Source organism: Heterocephalus glaber, unplaced genomic scaffold, assembly GCF_053883595.1.
Source record: "Heterocephalus glaber isolate CG9 unplaced genomic scaffold, H.glaber_assembly_v1.0 deba00000546, whole genome shotgun sequence".
NCBI lineage: Eukaryota > Metazoa > Chordata > Mammalia > Rodentia > Bathyergidae > Heterocephalus > Heterocephalus glaber.
This window is the reverse complement of record NW_028258147.1, coordinates 4245080-4267917: the sequence shown is the minus strand read 5'-3', so window position 1 is coordinate 4267917 and position 22838 is coordinate 4245080. Positions and strand designations below refer to the sequence as shown.

Below are 22838 nucleotides of genomic sequence, written 5' to 3'. Positions count from 1 at the left end.
GTAGAGACAGCTTGATGCAAATGAGTTCTTCATGGAGGTAGAGGTGTTACACGGGGCACAGGCCAAATACAGATTTAAGGGGGAAATGGTGGGAGCAAAGAGAATAGGAAAAGTGAGACTCCAGGACATGGTGATGATGGCTATCCGGAATTCATGGAAGCCAAGGGACAATCCACTAAGACTACTGGGACTGGGGGACAGGCTACAGGCAGAAATGGGCAAGAGGGGATGCACTGTGCTGGAGGGCCGACATCCTGGATAGGTCAGGCTTGGGCACAGAGGTTGGAGGTTCACAGAGGAACATGTTAGAGGGAGCCCAAAGGAAATGCCTCAAATAGTGAGGTAGAGGCTCCCCTAGTCCTGTCTACTCTGTCATCCAGGGTCACTGCCAAGGACACAGGATGGAAACCATCTGGCTGGCTGACTGGCTGGCTGTGGAAGCCCGGATGCTTGCTTTGGCCATGTAGTGGTTGCCTCCTTCTTCCTCTTGGCTGCCAGGTGATCCAGAGCCATATTCCATGCCCAGAACCTGGCGAGCAGGAATGTCACCAGTGTGGGTTCAGTAACAGCCAGCGGCGCCTAAAGGGAGGCTGGTTTCCCAGGAGCAGAGGTGTGGAGGGGCATCTGACCTGCATTTCTCTGAGGTTCACCCCACCATGTTCAAGTCTTTAGCTGCAGCCGGTCTCACCCACCTTGGAGACTGTGAGAGGCGCTGTGCTGGCTGTTAGTTATCATCACAACCCCACAGCCAGAGCCACCAAATTACATTACAGCATTCAACATAACTAAACAAGTATTTATCAAAAATATGGTGAGGGGTATTGCACAAGGCAATGAATGCTGTCAGTTGAAGGGACAAAAAAGAACCCAAAGGAAAGAGGGAAGAAAGGCAGCAAGGAAGACAAGAGGAAAGGGAGGAAGGAGGAAGGGGGCAGGATTTCCCACGGCAATATTTCAGAGCATTTGATGCCCAGGCCTAAACTCCATTACCTCAGGCCTCCAGCTTTCAAAAGCAGCCCAGGACCCTGAGGAAATCACACCATCATAGCTGTCATTCACGTGAGAAGTCAGTTTTGAAAACACTGGGTGTGTGTGGCAGGGAAGGTGCCATGTCTCCAATCTCCCCACAATCCAATCGCAAGGCCAAGGGATCCCAAACCCTCTGTCCTCCAGAGCCACTTGACAGGACTGTTCAGGCCGGATGGGAGTCAAGGCCTGGTAGGATGGGGTGATCTGCAGAGCGGCCATGGCAGGAAGAAAGGGGTGGTGGATGAGAGGTGGGGTAACGGTGTGGGTAGGGGGAGATGGATGGGATGTGGAGGTGGAATGCGGGGCCATGAGATGCAGGACAAGTGAAAGAAGCAGTAAAGAGGTCATGGGGGCAGGGCTGCTGATGAGTGGGTGGGTGGAAGGGAAGATGATGGGCTGGGAGTGATGGGCATGAGTGTACAGGGAAAGGCGAGGATTTGGCAATGATAGTGCCAATGACAGGTAACACAGGAAATGACAGCAGAATGAATGAGTACATTTTATGGAATTTTCATGATGCCATGTTGTAGGTGCTATTAGTGTCTCCATTTTACAAGTGAAGAAACTGAGGCACAGAAAAATTAAGTAACTTGCCAAAGTTCGCCTGGTTAGTAACTGGTAGAGCACGGGTAACAAGTCCCAGGAGTCTTTATGTGTACAGCACACACTCACCCACTGTGCCACCCCTCCATTCAGCCAGGCGGGGACACTGGGAACCAAGGGCTACTGCATCGTACCTAGAGCCACACAAACAGGCATAGCTAAGTCTGGATTTGAGCCTGGATCTTATTCTTCCCACTTATGACAGAAAAGGACTCCCGTGACAGGAGGGGGCAGGCCTGCAGGGCCTTGCCCTGTGTTTGCTAGAAGGTCTGGCAGGACCTAGCAATAACAGTCATGAGCTTTGTGGTGGTCAGGACTCACCATGAAGTAGTAGAGCTGCGAGGAGCGGGCCATAAACTCAGGCCGACACAGGGCCACACAGATCTCCACAAAGCCCGCGTGCTGGCTGGGCTTGGCCTCCCCCATCTCACACACGATCCTGCAGGAGGAGAGAGAGACCCGCGAGCCCCAGTGCTTCCAGCTGTGCTTGTGACCCTGGACCCCACAGAACCTCCCAGCCCCTTTTGCTGTGCAGTAGACTCTCAGGAACAGCAGGGGAGGTGGGAGTAAAAGACACTCCCTGTACTGTAGGTTTCAATATGAAGTGTCCTCCCAAGACTCGTGTATTGAAGGCTTGATCCCCAATACAGCAATTTTCAGAGGTGGGGCCTAGAGAGGTGACTGGATCAGGATGGTGTTACACCCATCAATGGGTTGATCTGTGCCATGGACCTGAAGCAATGGAGCCAGCTGACCATGGACTGAAAGCTCTGAAACCATAAGCCAAAATAAGCTTCTTCTCCTTTAAGTTGTATGTAACAAGTCTTTTGTCCCAGCAACAGGAAGGTAGCTACTATAACCTGATTCTTTCCTACAGGGCTCCACTTGGGTGCTAAGGAAAGGGGGAAATTTTGAGGGAGATTAGAAGTCTGTGTGTCCTGACCCCAGACATTTGGTCTAGTTCGTGACTGCCCAGGCAGTTGTTAATGAGAGTGGAGGGAAGGTTTTAGCCAATCTGCTCAGGAAAATAGAGCTGGCTGAGAACTAATGTGCCCTATCCAAGGCCCCACAGCAGTCAGACCCAGAACCTGGAGCTGACTTAAAGTTCTCAGGTCCTCACTTGGGAGCTCCTTGCTCCCAGTGCTTGGGCTACTTCAGTAAAATGTTTTCTGTTCCCAGGAGGCCAGCTTTCAGGCTAGGCAGAGAAACACTTATGTGTATATAGGTAGGGAAGTGTTTGGGATACATAGCCTTGCATATATATATTCTTCATTTTACAAATGAAGAAAATGAGGCACAGAAAATTTAAGCAACTTGCTCAAATATGTATACAGCCACTCTTCCATATCCATGGGATCTATATCTGTATTGAACCAGCCATGGATCAAAAATATTTGCAAAAAATTATATATGTACCTAATATGTACAGACTCTTTTTCCTGTCATTATTCTTTAAACAATACACTGTAATAATTATTTATATAACATTTCCATTGTATTTAGTATTATAAATAAAAGAAATGATTTAAAGTATAGATGAAGATGTGTGTATGTTGTACGCAAATATTGTGTTACTTTATAGAAGAAAATTGAGCATACTTGGACTTTAGTATCTACTGAGAATTTTGAAACCAGTCCCCCTGGAATACACACACACACACACACACACACAGATGCTTTATATGCATATACATGTCCATATCACACACAAGTATATGTATACAAAGATAACACGTCCACTGTTCTACAACCATACAGCATGGACTTTTCTTCATGTTACTATATAGATAGCTCTACTTTTTTTTAAGAGCTTCACAATATTTTTTCTTTGACTACATTATCATTTATGCAACTACCTTCCCCTATTGATGGACATTTAATTATCCTTACTTTTCTTCTGCTTCAATTGCCTCTACAAAATGAACCAACTTATATCAACATTCCTAAGATCTGTATACTTATTAGAATGTACATCTAGTGCTCACTTCAGCAGCACATATACTAGAATGTACATCTAAGGAAGGAACTTGCTGGGTTAAATGGCTTGTGGCTATAGCACTGATAGATAGACCCAAATAATCCTCCCCAAAGGCTGCCCCAATTTGTATTTCTATCAGTGGTCCATTCTTTGGGCCAAACTAAATATTAGTAAGCTTTTGAAAGTTTTTTCAATATTCTAGGGGAAAAAAAATCTCATTTTAATTTTCATTGTCCTTGTTACTAGTGAGGCTACACATATTTGTGTGTGTGTTTTATTCTCTGTAGCCTCCCCTCTGACTTTTCAGTTGAAGCCCTCTCTATTTTTCTGATGGATTGTCTTTATGTAGGATCTTCTGAACTAGGAGTATTAACTTTGGTCTGTTGTCAATATCACAATTATTTTCTGCCCATTTGTCATCTCTTTCAACTTTGGTTTCAGTATCTTTTGCCACATGAAAGTTTAAAAGTATTTGTGGTTAAATTGGCTGTTTTACTTTACAGTATCTACCTTTTGTGTCTCTCTTAGAAAGAACTTCTGAGGAAAAGCATATATATATATATATATATATATATATATATATATATATAACCTTTCTGCACAGATAACATAATTAGTACATGTTCCATGTGAAAAGATACAGAAAGAGACATAAAAGCACTTGTCATACATACACAATCATTCTCAGCAAAGACACCACCCAGAGACTTCTTTTGTCAACATTTTGATGTATGTTTCCAATCTTGTTTTTTCTTTTACAGAATTAATTAGAAATTCTGTATTCTGCCTGGTAATCTATGGTTTTGCTTGAAATACCTTGAATATATGCCTGGCCATGATTCTTTGATAATATCAGATTTAGTGGCTTTGTAAGGTACTATCTACAGCATGTACAGATAGTCCCTGACTTATGATCGCTTGATTTATAATATTTCCACTTCACAATGATGTGAAAGTGATACCCCTTCCATAGAAACCACCCTTTGAATTGTGAACTTTGATCTTTTCCTGAGCTCACAATGTGTCCTATGATATTCTGTTGCGATGCTGGATGGTGGCAGTGAGACACAGATTCCAAAGAGCCATCATCATGCAGGAAACAGCTGACACTCTATTGTGTACAGTGTTGCTAAGCTAGGATGACTGGCACACTAGGTGTATTAAATGCATTTTGAATTTATTATATTTTCAATTTATGATGGGCTTATCAGCAAATATCCCATTGTAAGTTAAGGTGCATCTGAACAGTAATTTATTGAATTGAAAAATTTCATAATTTTAGACGTACAAATTACTTCTGAATTTCTATTATAAATAAAGCTGAAATATGCATTCTTGCAAATAAACATTTGTACAATCTGGTTGTTTAAGGAACGATTTAGAAGTATGGTGGCCAGGCTAAAGACTTTTGACCCATATTTCCAAATGACTTCTAGAAAGTTTGTCCCAATTTATCCTTACCATGAGTGAATCGGTAACTGTTCACTCCTGTTACTTCTCATGCCTTTTGTCTACACCGGGTATTTACTTCTAAAATTTGCTCTCTATTGTTTTAATTTGCACTTTTATGACTTTTAGTCCTTTGTACATCTTTTGTATATTGTACATTCATGCTCTTTTCCCATTTTGTGATATTTTTCTTTTATTTATAAGGCCTTTTAACTTGTTAAGGAAAACTATTAACTATGATAGGGTCTAATCATATTCCTGGTTTATCACTCACAATTTTATTTGCCTACAGTGATTTTTTGATATGCAAGTTTTAAAGCTTTACGTACTCAAATTCCCTAATCTTTACCTTTATAATATCTTTTCTTTGCAGTTATAATGCCTTCTTCCTGAAATCAAATAAATTCTCACCTGTGTTTTCTTTATTTTACAGTTTCATTTTTTGTCCATAACTCTTTAATCCATCTGGAATTTATTTTGTTGTCTAATGTGAAATAATGATCTGATATTGTACTTTTTCCAGGATGTTAACCAGCACCATTTATTAATGATCTTGTCTTTCTTTGCTGATTTGAAATGTCACATCCCTTACATATTAAGTTTTTATATGTCAGAATTGTTTTCCTGGGTGTTCTATCTCATTCCATAGATCTAACTGTGAGTTGGGACTTAGAGACAGTGCGGAGAACTGAATTCATGCTTCTCTGGCAGACCTTAATTTTGCTTTGCCTTACCTCTGCCCCAGGCCTCAGGTAGGTAGCGTCATTTTTTCTTCTCTCCTTGTGATCACCCCTTCCCCTCTCTGTACTTTCCCAGTATGGCAGCTGGAGGTGGGGAGTGTATGTGTGGGGTACTTCCAGCACTCTGGAATGTCTGGAGGCATCTCTTTTTCCCCCACTGCAGTTTTGAGGTTCTGTTGTTGACATGGACATTCCTCATATAGGTTGAGCCTCCCTAATCTAAAAACCCAAACTCTGACATGCTCCAAACTCTGTATTTTTGAGTGTTAACTTGATGTCACAAGTGAAAAATTCCACACCAAAAAACTTAATTTCATGTACAAAATGATTAAAACAATTGTATCAAATTGCCTCCAGGCTATGTGTATTAGGTGTATATGAAACATAAATGAAGGTCATGTTTAGACTTGGGGCCCATCAGGAGGACATCTCACTAAACATATGCAAATATTTGGGAATCTGAAAAACGCTAAATCTGAAACACTTGTGGTCCCAAGCACTTAGACTAAAGGATACTCAGCTTGTATCAACTTGTCTTCCCTCCCTCCTGCCCTTCACATGTGAGAGGGCCTCCACTTACTGTTCCGCAGGGATGTAGCCATCCACTAAAGGGCTGCACTCCACACCAGCCACCTTGACATGGGAGGCAATGTCCCGGAATTCCAGGCCCAGGTTCTCTCCCCGGATGGTGACCTTGGTGCCCCCTTCCCGGGGGCCTGTCACTGGAATTATCTGCAGGGAGGAAGAGAAGAAATTGTATAGGCTCTGGGATGTGCCTCTGATCACCTGTAATTCAACCAAGAGGCTGCCGGTTCTTCTTTCAGTTGTGCTAATCCCTTGAGTAGTTCCAAGTTCACAGACATCCACAGTCTGGGGCCGTTAATGGGCTGTGGCCTTGGGTAAAGCAGTCTATTTGTGCATGGTCTCAGGAACTGTGTTCAAAGTCCCTGGTGTATCTTCCCATCTCATAGAAGAAGAGATGAGGGGATGAAATGTAACTGCAGTATGACTGGGTAATTAGCAGAAAATTAGAATTAAAGTCTTTTGGCATTTGCCCATGTTAGATCTACTTTCAAGGAAAATAAAATCTTCCTGTCAACCCACCCAGGATCAGTCCATGAACATTTGGAGATCCTTCCCAAATGTCAATTCCCATAACCACATGTTTTTCTCCACTGAAATTTCAAGGCACCTTCTCTTTCTACTTTGTTTGATAATAATAATCATTTATGTCTGCTTCCTCATCTTTCCCACTCCCAGCCCTTCTTCAGACCCTGAGCCACTGAGGGCAGGGACTGTGTCTCATTGCTCCTGAGGTCTTGTCAGGGCAGCATTGTATTTTAGCATGAGTTGCAACAGTATTGAAAACCGCACCTTTCTGGACTTTTAGGAGCATTGGTCACACACTTTGCCTTCATTGTGCCTTCATTGTTTGGCTTCTCTGGGGGATAGGGTTAATTTAGACTTTATCCTGGTACAGTGATCAACATGTCTGGCTTTTCCTCCTAAGATGCCACCATTGTGTTAAAACCATGATTGGAAAGTTAGGACTCAACAGCCTGGGGCAGCTTTGAGGGATGATTATGGACAGGCAACAAGATCCTATCATGAGCACTATACCTCAACTACCAGACAGCTTCCTTTCCTCTGCTAATGCCTCTGTGCACCTATACCTGGATCCTGGCTCATGTCGGGGGATCAGAATGGCAGGAGCCTCCAGCCCTTTTCAGCATGTGCTACTGTCCCACCCAGCAAGGGTCACAACTGCGGTTCCATCCTGAGTGAGGGGGAAAGTAGGGGAAGCAAAGGCACTAGGATTGGCTGCCCCTGAGCAGCAGCTTTGCTGGGGGAGCTGTTTTCCCTCAACAGGCCAGCCACCTCCTGCCTCTTACACATCCCTCATGTGGGCATGCGTGTTTGCAAGTGGATGACATTGTACTGTGTGTCCCCATTGTAGTGGAAAAAGAGCTTCCATGGAAACACAAACTTGTATCTCCATGAGAGAGGCAGGCAGCACCAAGGAAGGCAGGGAGAGGGTGTCTAGGTTCATCCCCAGTGCCTGGCCAGACAGTCAGTCCCCAGTGTGCCCCCAGCACCTGGCAGCAGTGTCTACATCAAATTCCAGCCCCAGCTTGTCATCCTGTAAAAGAAATTTTATCTCTGGCCCAGACCAGGTTCCCTGGAGGGCTGATGCCAGGATGGAGGCAGTAAATAGCCTCCATTGCAGGGAGATTTGTTTAATTTGCCACCTCCTCCCTGTGATTTTCTTGGGCCCAGGCCAAGAAGAAAGCAAGTCGCTCTGACTGCTGTGCCCAGCACACTAGGGGCTGCCATGTGCCGTATCCCCAGGGCTGGTTTCTCATTAATGGCGTGGGGGCAGCAGTTCCATAGGGGACGTGCAGGGTGGGGTGAGCTGGGAAGGAGAGAAAGGGGCCACAGGCTGCAGGAGGGGCACCACCCTTGTCATCTTGCTGCAGTTTTGTAAGTTAAATGTGCCAATATTTGCCCCCACTTTGCTCTGTTTAGCTCCTCCCCATGCGGAGGACTGGAAGAGGGCTGAGTGGAGCGTCCCATGGCTGGATAACCAGGAATGTGGATGGTGAAAGGACTGAGGTGTGGGACATGTTTTGAGGGTCATCCTGTGAGGCCACTTTACTGTGAGGCTATTCACCCACAAAGTGAAGACTCTTCTGGCTGTAACACAACCCTGGTGTGTGCACAATTTGTGAGTGGGGGTGTAAAGTCCTACCACTGCAGTAGAGAACAGTAACCCAGGACTCAGGAGATACTGGTCAGGGCAAAAGTACACTGCTGAGCATTGGTCTCTTTATGTGGGAAAGGGCAATAATAGCCCTGCCCTCAGCCAGTGTGATGGGTTAAATTGCGTCCACCCCACGGATTGATTTATGGAGGCCCTAACTAACACTAGTAGGGTCTTTCCAGAGGCAATGCAGCTTAAATGAGTTTATTAGGGTAGGCTTTAGTCCAATATCATTGGTGTCCTCATATGAAGGGGCAAGTAAGACCCAGAGGATCATATATATTGGGGAGAAATGAGAAGACACACAGGGGAAAGAGGGTCACCCACAAGCACAGGAGTGAGGCTGAACCAGTTCCTTCCTCACAGTCCTCAGAAGGAACAAACCTCGCCAACTCCTTGGTCTTGAACTTCTATCTCCAGAATTGTAAGAAAATAGATTTCTAGTGGTTAAGCCACGTAGTTTGTGGTACTTTGTTGCAGCAACTCTAGGAATCCAACACAAGAGGGCGGCTGTGAAGACTGGTGATACATGAAAGTACTATGTCAACTCTAAGGCTCTGCACGTATACAACAGGCCAGAACTGTGCCGACCATTTCGAGACTCTCAGACAATGCGTGTTTACAGGCACCAGTTTGTTCTCATCATTTACTGAAAGAGTCTGAGCTGTTTTCTTCCTCTTCTTCTGCCTCTCCCTTACCTCTTACCTGTCTGGCTATTATCATAACCAGCATCCACAATGGCAAAGAGGCACTGAGTTCCTATCACACGCTACCGCCTGTGCCAGGTGTGAGACATGGTCCCACTGTTGAGTATGCAGAAAGACACATGCGCCTCTCTTCCTTACTTTAAGAGGCGGGCAAGGAACTCCAGCCACAGCAAAAAGGGATATCTTAGCTGGTCTTTCTGCCACAGTGTGCAGTGGGGAAGTGAAGAGAGTGAGCTACTTAAATGAACCCCAGGGCAGCAATTTCCTTGGTTTAGGCATCTTTGGTCATGATTTTAATGATATTCATGAACAAGAAAGAGGAGGAAGAGAAGGAGGAGGAGGAGGAGGAGGAGGAGGAGGAGGAGGAGGAGGAGGAGGAGGAGGAGGAGGAGGCGGCGGCAGCATAGAGCTAAGTAGGCAATCTACAATACAGTCCACTCTCATCCAATCCTTGTACCTTCCCTGTACAGGTGAGGACAGTGAGGCATGGAGATAGTGATGAATTAGCCCCAAGGTGCCCTGCAGTGAGTTAGTGGAACCCGGATTCAGACTCTGTGCTCTGTGTTCCACATACATGTATGTTTAGCCTTGCCTGGGCCCCTTCTTAGTCTTGTGTGCAAATCTATTTCTGCTCCTACAGCTTAGGTCTTGCTTTGGGTGAGTCCTGAGGCCTTGCCACTGTAACCTTCACCCTTTCCCCTGGGCTGGGCTCTGCACCTGGGGCCTCCACAAAGCCTCTGCCACTGATGGAGCCTCAAATCCTTGCCACAGAGGCGTTTGGAGACTGTGTCCTTTCAACGCAGCTCACACGGCTTACCTCCGTGATGCGGGGATTCGTGCACTTGCTGTTGGCACCCGACAGCTCCAGCCACCGACTCTCATGGGCAGGGCAGTGCTGGCGCAGGGTGCACTGGCCTGGGTTCTGGCACCAGCCACACTCGAAGTCTGGGTCAGCTTTGAGACACAGCCCACAGCTCTCACGCATGGCCCCACACTTGTAGAGGTGAACTGCAGAAGGCAAGAGCAAGAGGTGCTTTGGGATGACGTAGGCCACAATGGGACAGGGAAGAGGACCAGGAGTGCAGTCCCAGTCTGGGAGGGAGCGTTCTAAGGCATCTTTGCCCCTTAGTCATTCTGATGCAGAGAAGACAAAAGGAACCCCAGGGTTGAGGAGAGAGCGAAGCAGGGAAGCAATTCTTCCCAACAAGTCCATTTTTCTGGTCCCCTCCACAAGCCCCCAGCCAGGAGCCCAGGCCCAAGAAGAGACAGGGAAGTATGTGTGGTAGAGAGGCTGGGGGGAGGGACTCAGAGCTGGAGCGAGGTATCAAGGGTTGACAAGTGGGGGTGCCCCACCCTCAATCCCTCCCCTTGCCTTTCCCACCATGCTTGTCCCTCCACACCTTTATTCTGAGCAGGATTGTCGATGTTAAAGTGCCCATTCCACACAACTGTCAGCTCCACAGGCAGGTTGTTGATCTCCATCCCTTCATAAGAATACTGCGTCCAGGCAGGGAGAAGAGAAGAAAGCTGGTCACAGAGAATTCTAGAGTCTGCATGCTCAGCCTCAGGTCCCCAAGAACACACAGGGCTAAGGACTGGCCCATGCCTGTGGTGTGCATGTGTGGTGTGTACACTCCTTTATGCACACATACATGTGTATATTGGGTGGGTCTGGAGGAAAAGAAAGAAGTGGGGCCTGGATTCCTAGCACACCTGTGTGGAGATTGGATCAAGAAGCACCTTGGAGAGAGCCAGGAGCCAGGGCTCATCACCATGGGTCTTGAGGAGGCTGCAGGCAGGGAGCCTACCCTCACCTGGCTGGGTTTTCCCCAGGAAGTCTATCCAAGAAGGAGCCCTCTTCCTCCCAGGGAAACTTGCCATGAGGCCTCTTCAGGCCCACATTTACACCAGGGAACTCTACTCCCCAGCAGGGGAAGTGGGTGCAGAGAGTAAGAATGAAGGAGCTACAGCCTTTCAGGGGATGTGAGGCTGGAGATAAAAGAGCAAAAGGCCAGGTGGGTGCTTACAGGGGCACTGTGAAATCCTTCAGGGTGAGACCCTAAAGGCACTCACTGGCTCAAAGCCAGGCACACCTCGGGTTCCTGTCACGCTGCTGTCCCATACTGGCTGCCTCTGTGCCTGCACAGGGTCGCTCATCCCACCCCCACCCTCCCAGCCCCACCTACTCCACCTGAATAGGTCCTGGATAAGAAAAGGGGGTGAAGGCTGGGGAGCAGGAGCAGGTGCAGGGGGCAGAGCCTGAGTATGCCAGGCCCTGCCCAGCCTCTGACAGCAGGTGCTTTCTCAGTGCCCAAGGAAAGGAGGGAAGCAGAGGGAACTCAGACCCTGCCCTGGGCAGCATTTCCAATCCCTGCCTGGTGATTTTCTCATTATTCCACCAGACTTTGCCCCGACAGGAGGTAGGACAGAGGAATGGAATTGAGACAGATTTTCTGTACAGAAGTAGCTGAGATCTGGGAATTTGTTGAGAGGGGACTTGGTTTGAAGTTGTGTTTGCAAAACCAATGAGTTTTTTTTTTTGTACCGGGGATCGAACTTGAGACCTTGCGCTTGTGAGGCAGGCGGCAGAACCACTGAGCTAAATCCCCGGCCTGCAATGAGCTCTTTTAATGTAGTTAAAGTTTGGTGGAGCTGGGCTGTGGGGATGTTGGTGGCTACATGGGACCCCTTCCGTGCTTTCCCTCCTCCAAGAGACCACAACATCTTCCCCAGGGGGAACAGGGAGGACAGCCACAAGCACTGGGAATGTCTGCCTAGAGAGACTCTCAAGGTCCAGGGTGCATGTCTCTGAGTGTGGGCAGGAATAGTTCTGCAGCCCATTTGTAGAAACTTCTAAAGGATATGGTATAGTCCTCAGTCCAAGAACTCTCCCTGAGTCCCTAAATGAGCCCCAGCGTAAACATGCCATGATGTTGTCCCAAATGACACAAATTGGATGTGTATTCAGGCTTCTTCAGGCTCTACTCTAGCACTCAAAATTTTTAACTCCCTGCAACCACATGCCCAGGCCAGGGAGGCATGTTTGGTGTTTTTCCCATGATAGAGGTGGTTTGCATCACACCATCCACACCTTCACAGAATCCCTCTTGCGATTGATAACACCTGGGTCCAAAGAATAAAGCAAAGTTCCCTATCCTTGCAGAAACAACATCAGAGATATTGATCATCTCATCACCCAGGACAGTGGTCATCCTTTACCAGAGAGATATGTTCCAAAACTCCAAATAGATACCTGAAGCCTCAGATAGTGCCAAACCCTATACATGCTTTCTTTTTTCCTGTACATACACATCTGTGACAGTTTAATTCATCTATTAGGCACAGTAAGAGATCAAAAATAGTAACTAATAAAATAGAACAACTATAACAGTGTATCATAATAGATGTTGCGACTGTGGTCTCTGTCTGCTTCTCAATGATGTGACTGATAACGTGATTATCAGCCAGTGACTAACAAGCAGGTAACATATGGTGTGGAAGCCCTGGACCTGACGGATGAGTCACATCCTAGTAGGACGAAAATGAACAACTGCAGATTCTATCAGGCTACATGAAAAGGCCTGCAATTTAAAAGTTATAAATTTTTTATTTCTGAACTTTTCTACTTAAGATTTTTGGACTGTGGTTGGCCACAGGTAAGGGAAACTGTGAATAAAGGGAGATTCCTCATCACATCCCGAGAGCTTAAGTCTACGCGCTGGGTCAGGCTGCAGCATCCCAACCTCTCTTTGCTTTTCTCACAAACTTCTGCCACTGTGACCACTTACAGTGAACTAAGGACCTCTCCGTGAGAAGCAGGGCTGAGCTGCAGATTCTCGGGCCCACTTCAGACCTGTCGAATTTGACTCGCTGGAGATGGGAACATTGCAAAAGAGCTTCTCTATGGTTCCAGAGCCAACTAAAGTTTGAGAACCCCTACAGTGTGCAAAATGCAGGGCTGGCCCAGTGGAGGGACAGGTGTGTAGGAACAGGTGCGCCCCCTTCGGTGAGAGAAAGGGCCAGGTCTCCCTACAGGCTCCCTTTCTATCTGCTTCCTTTAGCTGGGTTCCACCTCTTCTCATTCTTCCCATCTGGCCCCATCCCAAGGCCCCAGTGGGAAGGGGTGGCCAGGGCCTCAGACTCCCAGCTAGATGTTTCTGGGAAAGGCTGGCTGCTCTACTTTAGACTGAGCACCATCTGGTCACCTGTAGGCAGTGCTTGGTGCCATGAGCTCAGCCTTCAGAAGATGTTAGTGGTGGGTAAGTCAGGATGGGAGCCCCACTTCTGCTCCTAGGCTGGGTATATCCAGAGCCCAAAGGGAAAGTACCAGGTGCTGACTGGGCACCAGTGAGCCAAAGATCAATAGAACCTTCAGGGCTCTCTCAGGAAGGTCCTGAGATTCCCCCAGAGATGAAAGCCTGGGTGAGAAAGAAAATCTGCCTGGGTGAGTATCTGGGTACACAAATGTGTTTACACATGTGCTGATTTGAAGATCAGTTACTGTACATATTACCCCTATGTCCATACACACACACACACACACACACACACACACACAGAGCCACAAAGTGGTCCTACAGCGACCAGATGCTTGAACATAAGCAAAACGATCCAAGCCTCAGGTTTCCATTTGTTAAGTGGGAATTAAAACCAGTGCATATCTCCCCTAGGATGGTGAGGATTCGGGATAATGCATACAATGCCCTGAGCCCTGTGCTTGTCACATAGTCTAAGCTCCCCAGTATTACTGTGTATTTTAATCTGTGTATACACCTGGGGATACTCTGTAAAACTCTATTTGTGCTGCCTGTGTTTATGTTTATGTAGAATCGTCATAACAGCCGTGTACTAAGTGTTTATGTGCCAGACACTTGGTACATATGGGGATGTGTGCTGCATATGAGAAACTCACGTGTTCTGGTGTGCATGTGTGTGAGCGTGCCTGCATGCACATGCTCATGTGCTTTTTCATTTTGAAGAAAATTGAAAATAGAAAAGACTTTAAGAATCTAATATGCTGGTCATGGTATTCTTTTTCTCACCCCAATTCCTGGGGTCACAATGATGAAATATTGTAGAAACTATTAACCCCAGGTGCTCCCCACTACCTCCTCAGTCTCGAGGGAAGTCACTGGTGGTGGGGAAGCCCCCTCTCTGGGGTAGTGGATGACCTGTGCCCTGCATGGGCATGGCCGGTACTGTGCCTCTTCTGACAGCTGAGGGGCTCAGGCCACTGGGCTCCCATCCCCCAGGCCTTCCCCTCCTCTGCCCCACTTAGCATTTATATAGCTCTCTGTAATCAGCCAGCAGTTAATCTGCACGAAGAAGCTTGGCCTGTGCTGGATGCTTACAGGTTCCTGGAGGTCAGGAGGTTAAGTGTCTCAATCAAGGCCTGGTAAACTGTGGCTTGGCTAATGGATGACTGTACTCATTACCTCAGGAAAGTGTGATCTTCTGCTTCTCCTCCTTCTAAAGCAGAGAAGATCTCTGCAGAACTGAGACATTCTTGCCTCCAAGCAGTCCCTTTTTAAACTCTGAGATATTTTACTGGAAATTTCTGCCACATGGATAGACAGGCCTAAAAAACATGACACTGGGGTCGGGGATTTAGCTCAGTGGTTCCAGCCCCTGCCGTGCAAATGCAAGGTCCTGAATTCGATCCCTAGTATCATAAAAAACAAATAAACAAACAAAAACAAAACATGACACTACCATGTGCCTTGTCTACCTCTAGGATTCCCTGCTTTCAGTTGTGTGCCAAGCACAATTTCTGTGCCCAGCTCCTTCCCCTCCTCTGTTCTGCACATGGTAGAGTGTCTGGGTAAAATGTGAGACAGCGTGAGGCTGTGGAGCTGGGCCTGGGGCACCGGGCCTGCATGACCAGCACTCCAGCCAGCCCACGCCCTTTGCTGCCTTCCGCTTGCATGACTGCAGCATCAGAGAAGAGGTTGTGAGCTCTATTATTAGCAGCACTTGACATTTTCCTGGAGCCTTGGTCTAAAGTAGGCCATGCGTCCCCACGGTGGCTCCCCCTCCGTGGCTGGGCTGCCTCTTCTCCTCCCACTGTCCCAGGGGTGGCAGTCATTGGCTCAGGGGTTGTCCCTAAATAGTGGGGCTGGAAGGATTCCACCTGCTCATTCCGCCTGGTGCCATGCTCACTCTTGCCCCTGTGTCCCCCTTTTCTCTGCTTTCCTCTGAGACCTCTGTGACCAACTTCCTCTGCCATCATAAACCCAGGGGTTTCATTGCTAGATCTGCTCTCCTCCACCCACTCCAGATTGCTTATAGATTTAGAAAACAAAACAATCTGTTCTACACAATTCTCTCTGAGGCTGAGCAGAGTCTGCTCCCAGGGACAACACCAAAGCTGGGAATACAGCACTCCACTACTGGTTTTTAGCCTAACCTTGGGTTAGGTGGTATGTTAGGAAATGGTTCAAACTCTGAATTTGTACCTTACTTGTTGTGTGATCTGGGGATGGACACTTGCCTGATGTAGGCCTTTTAACCCCCTCTGTTAACAAGCTCTAGAAGATATTGTCAGGTCTGTTTCTACATGATGGTACCTAGCTTTCTATAACTAAGGCAGAAGGGGTTTTCCCCTGTTTAAGGAATATCTTTTAAGAAATTCAGTTGGCAGCAAGTGACATCCTGGCAGAGACCAGCGTTACTTTGGGATCCTTACCCCAAAGAAAAGAGAGGGTCCTGGGAAAAGTGAGAGCTGAGCCCTCCTGAACTTGAGATCCCAGCTGATCCTGGTGGGGAGATGGGGCTCCTTTTGGGGTAACCCTCCTGTTGTCTCAGTGTCTCAGACTTAAAATGGAGAGAAACAAATTTTCTAAGTACTCGGGGTAAAAAAGTCACTCGGGTGAAGTTGGCGGAGGTGCTTTGGGAGCCCTGACCTGGAGGTCCCAGCACTGGTTGGATCTACAGAGTAGCCCCCAGCTACAGAGGCCAGAGTGTAGGGGAACCCCCACCCCAGCTCTCAGGGAAGACAGGGGAAGGGCCCTGAACTTGGACACTGGATACTACCTTCAGTGGTTAGAGCCTCAGGCTCCAGGCTCGCAGGCCAATCCTGTGCCCACCACTACTGGAAGCACATCTGGAAGTGCTTGAGCTTGGACACTCAGGGGCATGAAGGCCTGGGGCAGGGGCTGGAGCTAGAAATGCCTATCACATCCTGGCACATCAAGTCTCCAGATGTCAACTTCCCATTGAGCAGCCGTATGGCTCCTGAGTTCTGAAATCCTAGAATTCAACATCAGACAGACATGGCGACACTGTTCCATCCTTTCCCCACAGGTGCTGACTGGGATCCATTCCTATGATCCCCTGGGGACACCACAGAGGAGGAGACAGCACTTGCCTGCCTAGGGTTGCTGAGGTCCCCTTTGTGTCCTGGTCTTCTGTGCTCTGCTTTCAGCCCCACACCCAGGGAGTCCCTGGTGACAGCCGAGAGCTCAGTGGGTCAGGCAGCTCTAGGCCTAGGAAGTGCCTGTGACACTGCAAAGCAATCTGCCTCCAATTCCACAGTTAGAGTCTCAGCTAGCAGCTTGCAAGCTGGGTTAGTCTCCAGGGCACTGAGGAGTTGTGACCCAGGGGCTGACAGGGCTAACCATGCTGGGGTGCTCTGTCTGTTTAACCAAACCTGCCTGAGCACGGGGCCTTTATGGTGTTTGTGACATTTGTGACATTTGTGCCCCTCTCTGGGCACTGAGGCCACAGACTTCCTTCCTGATGCCCACCCCCTGCATCCCTGGGCAGTGTCTCCCAGGAAACAAAGCTATTTTCTTCTGTCCTGAAATCTCCACCTGCATCTGCAGAGTTAAATGTGGGGTCCAGGCTTTCTGTTTCCACCGAGACCTTCTTGACTGGGGGAGAATTACTTGAGCCAAACCCTTAGGGCTACTTTGCTTGGTCTCAGGATTTATGAGGAAACAGGAGGTGTTTAATATCTCTCAGGTTAAATCTAGAACACTGCAGAAATCTGAAAAACAGCCTGGCTGCCAGGGAAGTTGGGAGAGGCACACATGAAAAGCTGTGGGGATGCATCTGGGATTTGGGAGGTTGTAAGATTAGGGACCAGGTCAGTGTCTGTAATGTTGAGTGAACTTGGGCAAGCATGTAGACCTCTCTGAGGTCCATTTCCCCCTCAAACATTTTCTGCAGGAAAAGTAGAGTGTTTCCATGAGGTCTTTCACTGAGGGCTCTTCTGGTCCCACATCATACTCCTAAATACATTCACTTCATGTAAGTACTCAGGAGCAACTAGGGGGTGAATGACAGGCAGCATGACACAAGAAGGCACCCCAAATCCAGCCAGCCCTGCCAATAATTAGCTATGTGACCTTGAGCAAGACTCTCACCTTCTGCAAAGGGAAGGTTATCCCAAAGCAAATGGAACTTCAGCTGTCCTTCCCGCCCTTGTTCTCAGGGTGCCTGCTAAGGTTTGCCTTCAAATCTTATTGTGAACTTACTATACTTTGATCTTAAAGAAGGTCTCCAGATTGAATAAGTCTCAGCCCCACAGACTTGTATCTGCCCTGGCTTCTGGGTCTCTGTCTTCCCTTTGCACAGTGAAGAACTACAAGGTTTCTCACAGTTTGGAAAGGTTGTGAGTCCATAAGTCCATTGCAAGTCTTTGAGCATCTGGGTGTATAGAGGTGACCCAGAAAGACAGTGGGAGGGACCAGAACCGTGGTTAGAAGGCATTGGGTGAGGAGGGACAAAGGGGCAGGACACAGTCAGGGACAGGTGTGCTTCTTAAGAACTGGGTAAGTAGTAGGTAGGCCACTCATGATGGAGCTTGGACTCACTGTGGAGTTTGTAAGCACTGGGCAGGACTCCAGTTTATCTAAGTGGCCCCCTCTTGTTCATGCTCAGTGGTTCCCTTAGCTACCACCTGTTTTGTCCTGAAGCTGTGCTTACTGACATTGCCTTGTATAGGTTTGGAGGCAGTGGGGCCTTTGCTGGCTCAAATGCAGTGCTCAGGAGTGGCCCAGGGAATGAAAGGCCAGGGACTTCTAGAGGGACTCTCAGGGAAAAGGACAACAGGAATCTTCCTGGCACCTGGCACCATCTACCCACAAACAGCTCAGGGCCCCACGGCTGGTTCAACATCCCCTGTTACCCTGTGTAGGCAGATTACCCTATCACAACATGGCTACAACTAGGGCCAGGCACGTGGTGGCCCCTTTGGTGGCCTCATAGCCAGCATGCCGCTGCAGTCAGGGTGAAGGGGCTAAGGTGGAAGAGCAAGGTAGGGGAAGCAGGGAACTGAGCAGATTAGTGGGTGCTGGGGGACCTGCAGAGCTAGGCTAACTGGCTCTAGGAGAGCAGTGGGGTCAGTGGGTGACTCACGGATGTGTTCTGGCACTGCACGCTGGAGCTATTGAAGCGTAGGGCAGGCACCCGCTGCTCACTGCCCTGGATGTTCAGGATGCACTCGTAGCCACGCTGGCCTGACTGCGGCTGTGGGAGGTTCTTGGCCTTCAGTGTGATGGGCTTGATCACCTCCACAGGCACCAGGATCTTGTCCACTCGCAGCAGCTGGGGGCAGTCCTGGGGACAGAGGGCAAGGGTCAGGTTGGGCAGCTGGGAAGCCACGGGGGCGGGCTGCACACATTCCTCAGATGTGGCCCTGCTGCACAGACCCAGCCCCACATGGCCATCTAGTGCCCACCCTGGCACAGAAGGGAGAGAATGAGGACTGAGAAATCTCAGATTCTGTGTCACCATCTTGAGGCTGCTCCTCATAGAGGCCGTCCCTGGCCTCTTCAGCTTCATTTTAATGCCTCCTCTGTGCTCCAGATGCTTGAACACTCCTGTGGTTCCCTCCCACTACCGCTCCTCCTGTGAGAGACTGGCCCTGCTGCCTGGGCATACTGCCCCATGGGGACTGATGGCCTGTCTGACTGCCAAGTTCCAGGTGGCAGGAGTCAGGACAGATGGGCCACTTGAGAAGATCCACAGGGAGGCAAAGCCTGGGTGTGGCTTGGCCTCTGGAGCGAGAGTCTGGGACACAGCTGGAGCGTCCATGAGGGCCTCTTGTACATGGGCTGAGCCTGGCATTTGGGAATGCTCTGGAAGAGGCTCCAGTGACCTTTCTAATCCAGAAGCTTCTGGCTGAGCTCTGAGGATGGCCTAACCCCAAGGAAATACACTTTGGAGCAGAAATACACTAGGCTGCTCCTAGATGCCAGCAATGGGCACACTTAGCTCTGGAGCTGTGTGGGACCCAGAGAGCCTTTGGGTTTAGAGGAAATGAAATCAGGGGACCCCCTTTTCCTGGGACAGTTAGTTCTGTCCAGGAAAGAATGGGGTCAGAGGAAAGAGGACAGTGACAGGTGGGAGCTGGAGCATTGCTGGGTGGGAGAAAGTCAGTGTTCCTGGGCCGCTGGGTGTGGGCAGGAGTGAGGCCTCTGTGACATGTGCGGGGCCTAGCATGGGCCCTGCATCCCCCAGGCTTCTCCCTCTGTGGCACTGTCTGGGGCATGCCAAGACAGATGGATTCTGGGCCGGGCGACCATCAGAAGCATGGCACCTATATCCACACCTTGTCCGGGCTCACTGCTAACCCTCAGCGGACACTGCTCACCCCTACTGCAGCACTGGTCCCCAGAAGAGTGAAACAGAAAGGAAACCATGGGCAGATGCAGACCGGAGGGGTCCCAGGCAATCAGGCCATTGGCAGCTGTCCCTGCTGGGTCCCAAGAGCTGCCAAGCCACAGAGAGCTGCTTTGAGACAAGACTGGATTTGGAGAGGAAGGCCAAGTTTCTGACAGGCTGCAGAGCCCTGAGCACACCCCCACTCTGAGGTTTAACTTCCCTAGCTGTTGGTCAGGTGAGACTCCAAGGCCCTGTCCCTCCCAACCAGTCATGATTCCACAGATGAGGTGGTCATCTCTCTGTTCATCCTGGTCACCCAAATGAACAGAAGAGGAAAAGAGAGGCAGAAGACATGGAAGTAGAACAGGGAGAGAAGTTGGAAGCTGTGAAGGAAGCTAGGAGAAAGGGAAGGAGCCAGAGAGGTGAGACCACTGGGCACAGGTGGACCAATAATGGGCCTTGCTTGGGAGGCACTCTGGGCCCATCAAAAACCCCTCCCCTCTTCTCCTCCAGGGTGAAAGAAGAGCATCAGGTCCAGCAATTTCACTCCTCAGATTGTCCCTCAAGGAACTGAAAGCAGGAATTTGAACACATACTGAATACCATGTTCCCAATAGCATGTACACAGTAGCTTTGCAAAGGTGGAAGCCACCCAAGTGTCCATGGATGGACAAAAGAATAAGCAAAATGAGTTATATCCATACACTGGAATATTATCTGGCCTTTAAAAGGAAAGGGATTCTGACACACGAGGAGATTATCCTAAGTGCAGTAAGCCAGTTGCAAAAAGGCATATACATTGAACTGTGTGATTCTGCTGCATGAGACACCTGGAACAGTCAGACTCAGACAGAAAGGAGACAGGTGATGTTTGAAGGGAAGAGAACTGTTAAGTTGGTGATGGGCAGAGTTTTAGTTGGGGGTGCTGGGGATGGTTGTATAACAATGAGAATGTACTTATTAAGTACATTCAGTACTTATTAAATACAGTACTATACCTTAATGCTGGTTAAAATGGTAAATTTTTATCATATATGTATTTTACCACAATTAAAAATACAATGGAAACAAAACAAAGAGTAGCAGCAGGACACAGCAAGGAGAGCACGGGCCAAGACACACACACACACACACACACACACGCACAGCAGCAACAGCAGCAGTAGCAGCAGGACTGGCCTTGGCTTTGCATGTGACCCCAAGGCTCTAGGACAAGCAGGTCTCTGGAGAGCTTGTGGTACTGGCATGGTGAGTCTTAGTGGCTCCATCCTTTGCCCCCTTGGCTGCTACCTGAGCCCTATGCCCTGGCAAGATGGAAACATGGGACATGTAGATGAGACAGGAATTATGTGAAAAGGGTGAAATTCTGGGCCGTGGGAGGTGTGTGATGCCGGAGAATTAGGGACAGCAGACCTACGAGAGGACAAGAGTTGTCAGCTGAAGGGCCCAGGTGCACTGTTGTGACCCATTCCTCCCTCACCTGAGCTCTGGGCAGCCTTCCCTCCAGGCAGCCGGTCGAAGATGGCAGGTGGAATGAGAACCAGGAAACACTGGTACCTCTCACCTTCATCTCCTACACAAACATGTTACCATCCATGACCATGTGTTGAAAGTACCTGGAGTCTGAGAGTCCTCTGACCAACCTAACAGATCCTTTCTACTTTGCAAAGGAGAAACTGAGAGAGGCAGAAGAAAAACTAAGGGCTCAGCGTCCATGGATGAGCTGGCAGCTGCACAACTCAGATGCCAATATCTTTCCTCCCCTTCAGGAAAGAGCAAGTTCCCACTGATGGGCAGAACTGCTTCAGGACAGGGTGAGTGGTCAGCAGGGATCTCTTTGAGTCCAGAGCTGTGAAACCCTCAGCTGGGGGGCAACCCCGCTTGGAAGCCAGACTCTTTCTGTTCAGGTTCAGGGCAGGAGCAGAAACCAATCTTAGTTGTTCCCTGTTTGATTCGGAGGCTTGTGAGTTCTCTAATGAGTCCTGATTAGCAGTGGCCCCATAAAGGTCTATTTTGCATATAAAAAGGTTGGCGGCTCTGAGAGTTAAGTTCATTAATAATAATTGGAGAGGCTCAGGGCTGGGCTGGGCACATTTTCCTCTAGTGGCACTGCTGTTTGACCTCAGTGCCCCTCCTAATTGAAATGTAAAATGGCAATTTTCCCCTAGGCAACAAGGCATGAAGGGACCATTTCCACCACCCTGCCCCTTCCTCCAGCCCCAACATTCCAGATTCTGACCTGCTTCCTCCTGAGAGTCCAAATGCAAAGCCACCTACAGATCTGAAACTCATGGGAAATTTCAGAGAAACATCCACACTTCTCCATGATTCTTTCCTGAGGGCCTGTTTCATGGTTAGGGACTTGGGTCCTCCAGATCTCGGTCCTTAACATTTGAGGTTTCTAAGCTAGAGAGACACTGGTGGGGCATTATGCAACTATGAAAGTAAGTCCATCTACCTCCTTGTGATGGTTTGAATCTGGAATGTGCCCCAAAGGCTCACGTGTTGTTGAAGGCTTGGTCCCCAGTGTGACAATGTTCAGAGGGGGGGCTTTCAGGAAATGATTGGAACATGAGGACTCAGGCCTCATTAATGAATTAATCCATTGATAGATTCATAATTTGATAAGTTAATTGGAAGACGGTGGAAACATTAGAAGGTGGAGCCTACTTGGAGGAAGTAGGCCACTGGGGTTGTGTCATGGAAGGATATCTAGACCTCCTCTTCCTTGTTTCCTGGCTGCCGTGGAATGAATGACTTTCCTCTGCCACAGCCTTCTATCATCATGTTTCTGTCTCTCCACAGGCCTAAAAGCAATGGAGCCAGCAGACTATGGATTGAAGTCCCTGAAACTGTAAGCCAAAAAATCTTTTCCTCTTTTAAATTGTTATTCTCGGGTATTTTGTCACAGCAATGGAAAGCTGACTGGCATATTCCTGCTAGATTCAGAATCTTGAGAAGTG

General features: G+C 48.4%; 1 protein-coding gene across 4 annotated transcripts in view; it reads right to left on the bottom strand.

Annotated features, from left to right (window-relative positions):
- Plxna4 (plexin A4) overlaps positions 1–22838 on the bottom strand; it is a 460590-nt gene that overhangs the window by 56936 nt on the left and 380816 nt on the right. For all 4 annotated transcript variants that reach the window (XR_002386688.2, XM_004856316.4, XM_013076511.3 and 1 more), the window contains 5 exons: positions 18628–18828; positions 10668–10764; positions 10085–10275; positions 6380–6531; positions 1954–2071 (listed from right to left, as the gene is read on the bottom strand). Coding sequence is in view for 3 of the 4 variants with exons in the window: in XM_004856316.4 (XP_004856373.2) it covers positions 1954–2071; positions 6380–6531; positions 10085–10275; positions 10668–10764; positions 18628–18828 (759 nt within the window). In the remaining variant the exon portion in view is untranslated. The remainder of the gene's footprint in view (positions 1–1953; positions 2072–6379; positions 6532–10084; positions 10276–10667; positions 10765–18627; positions 18829–22838) is intronic.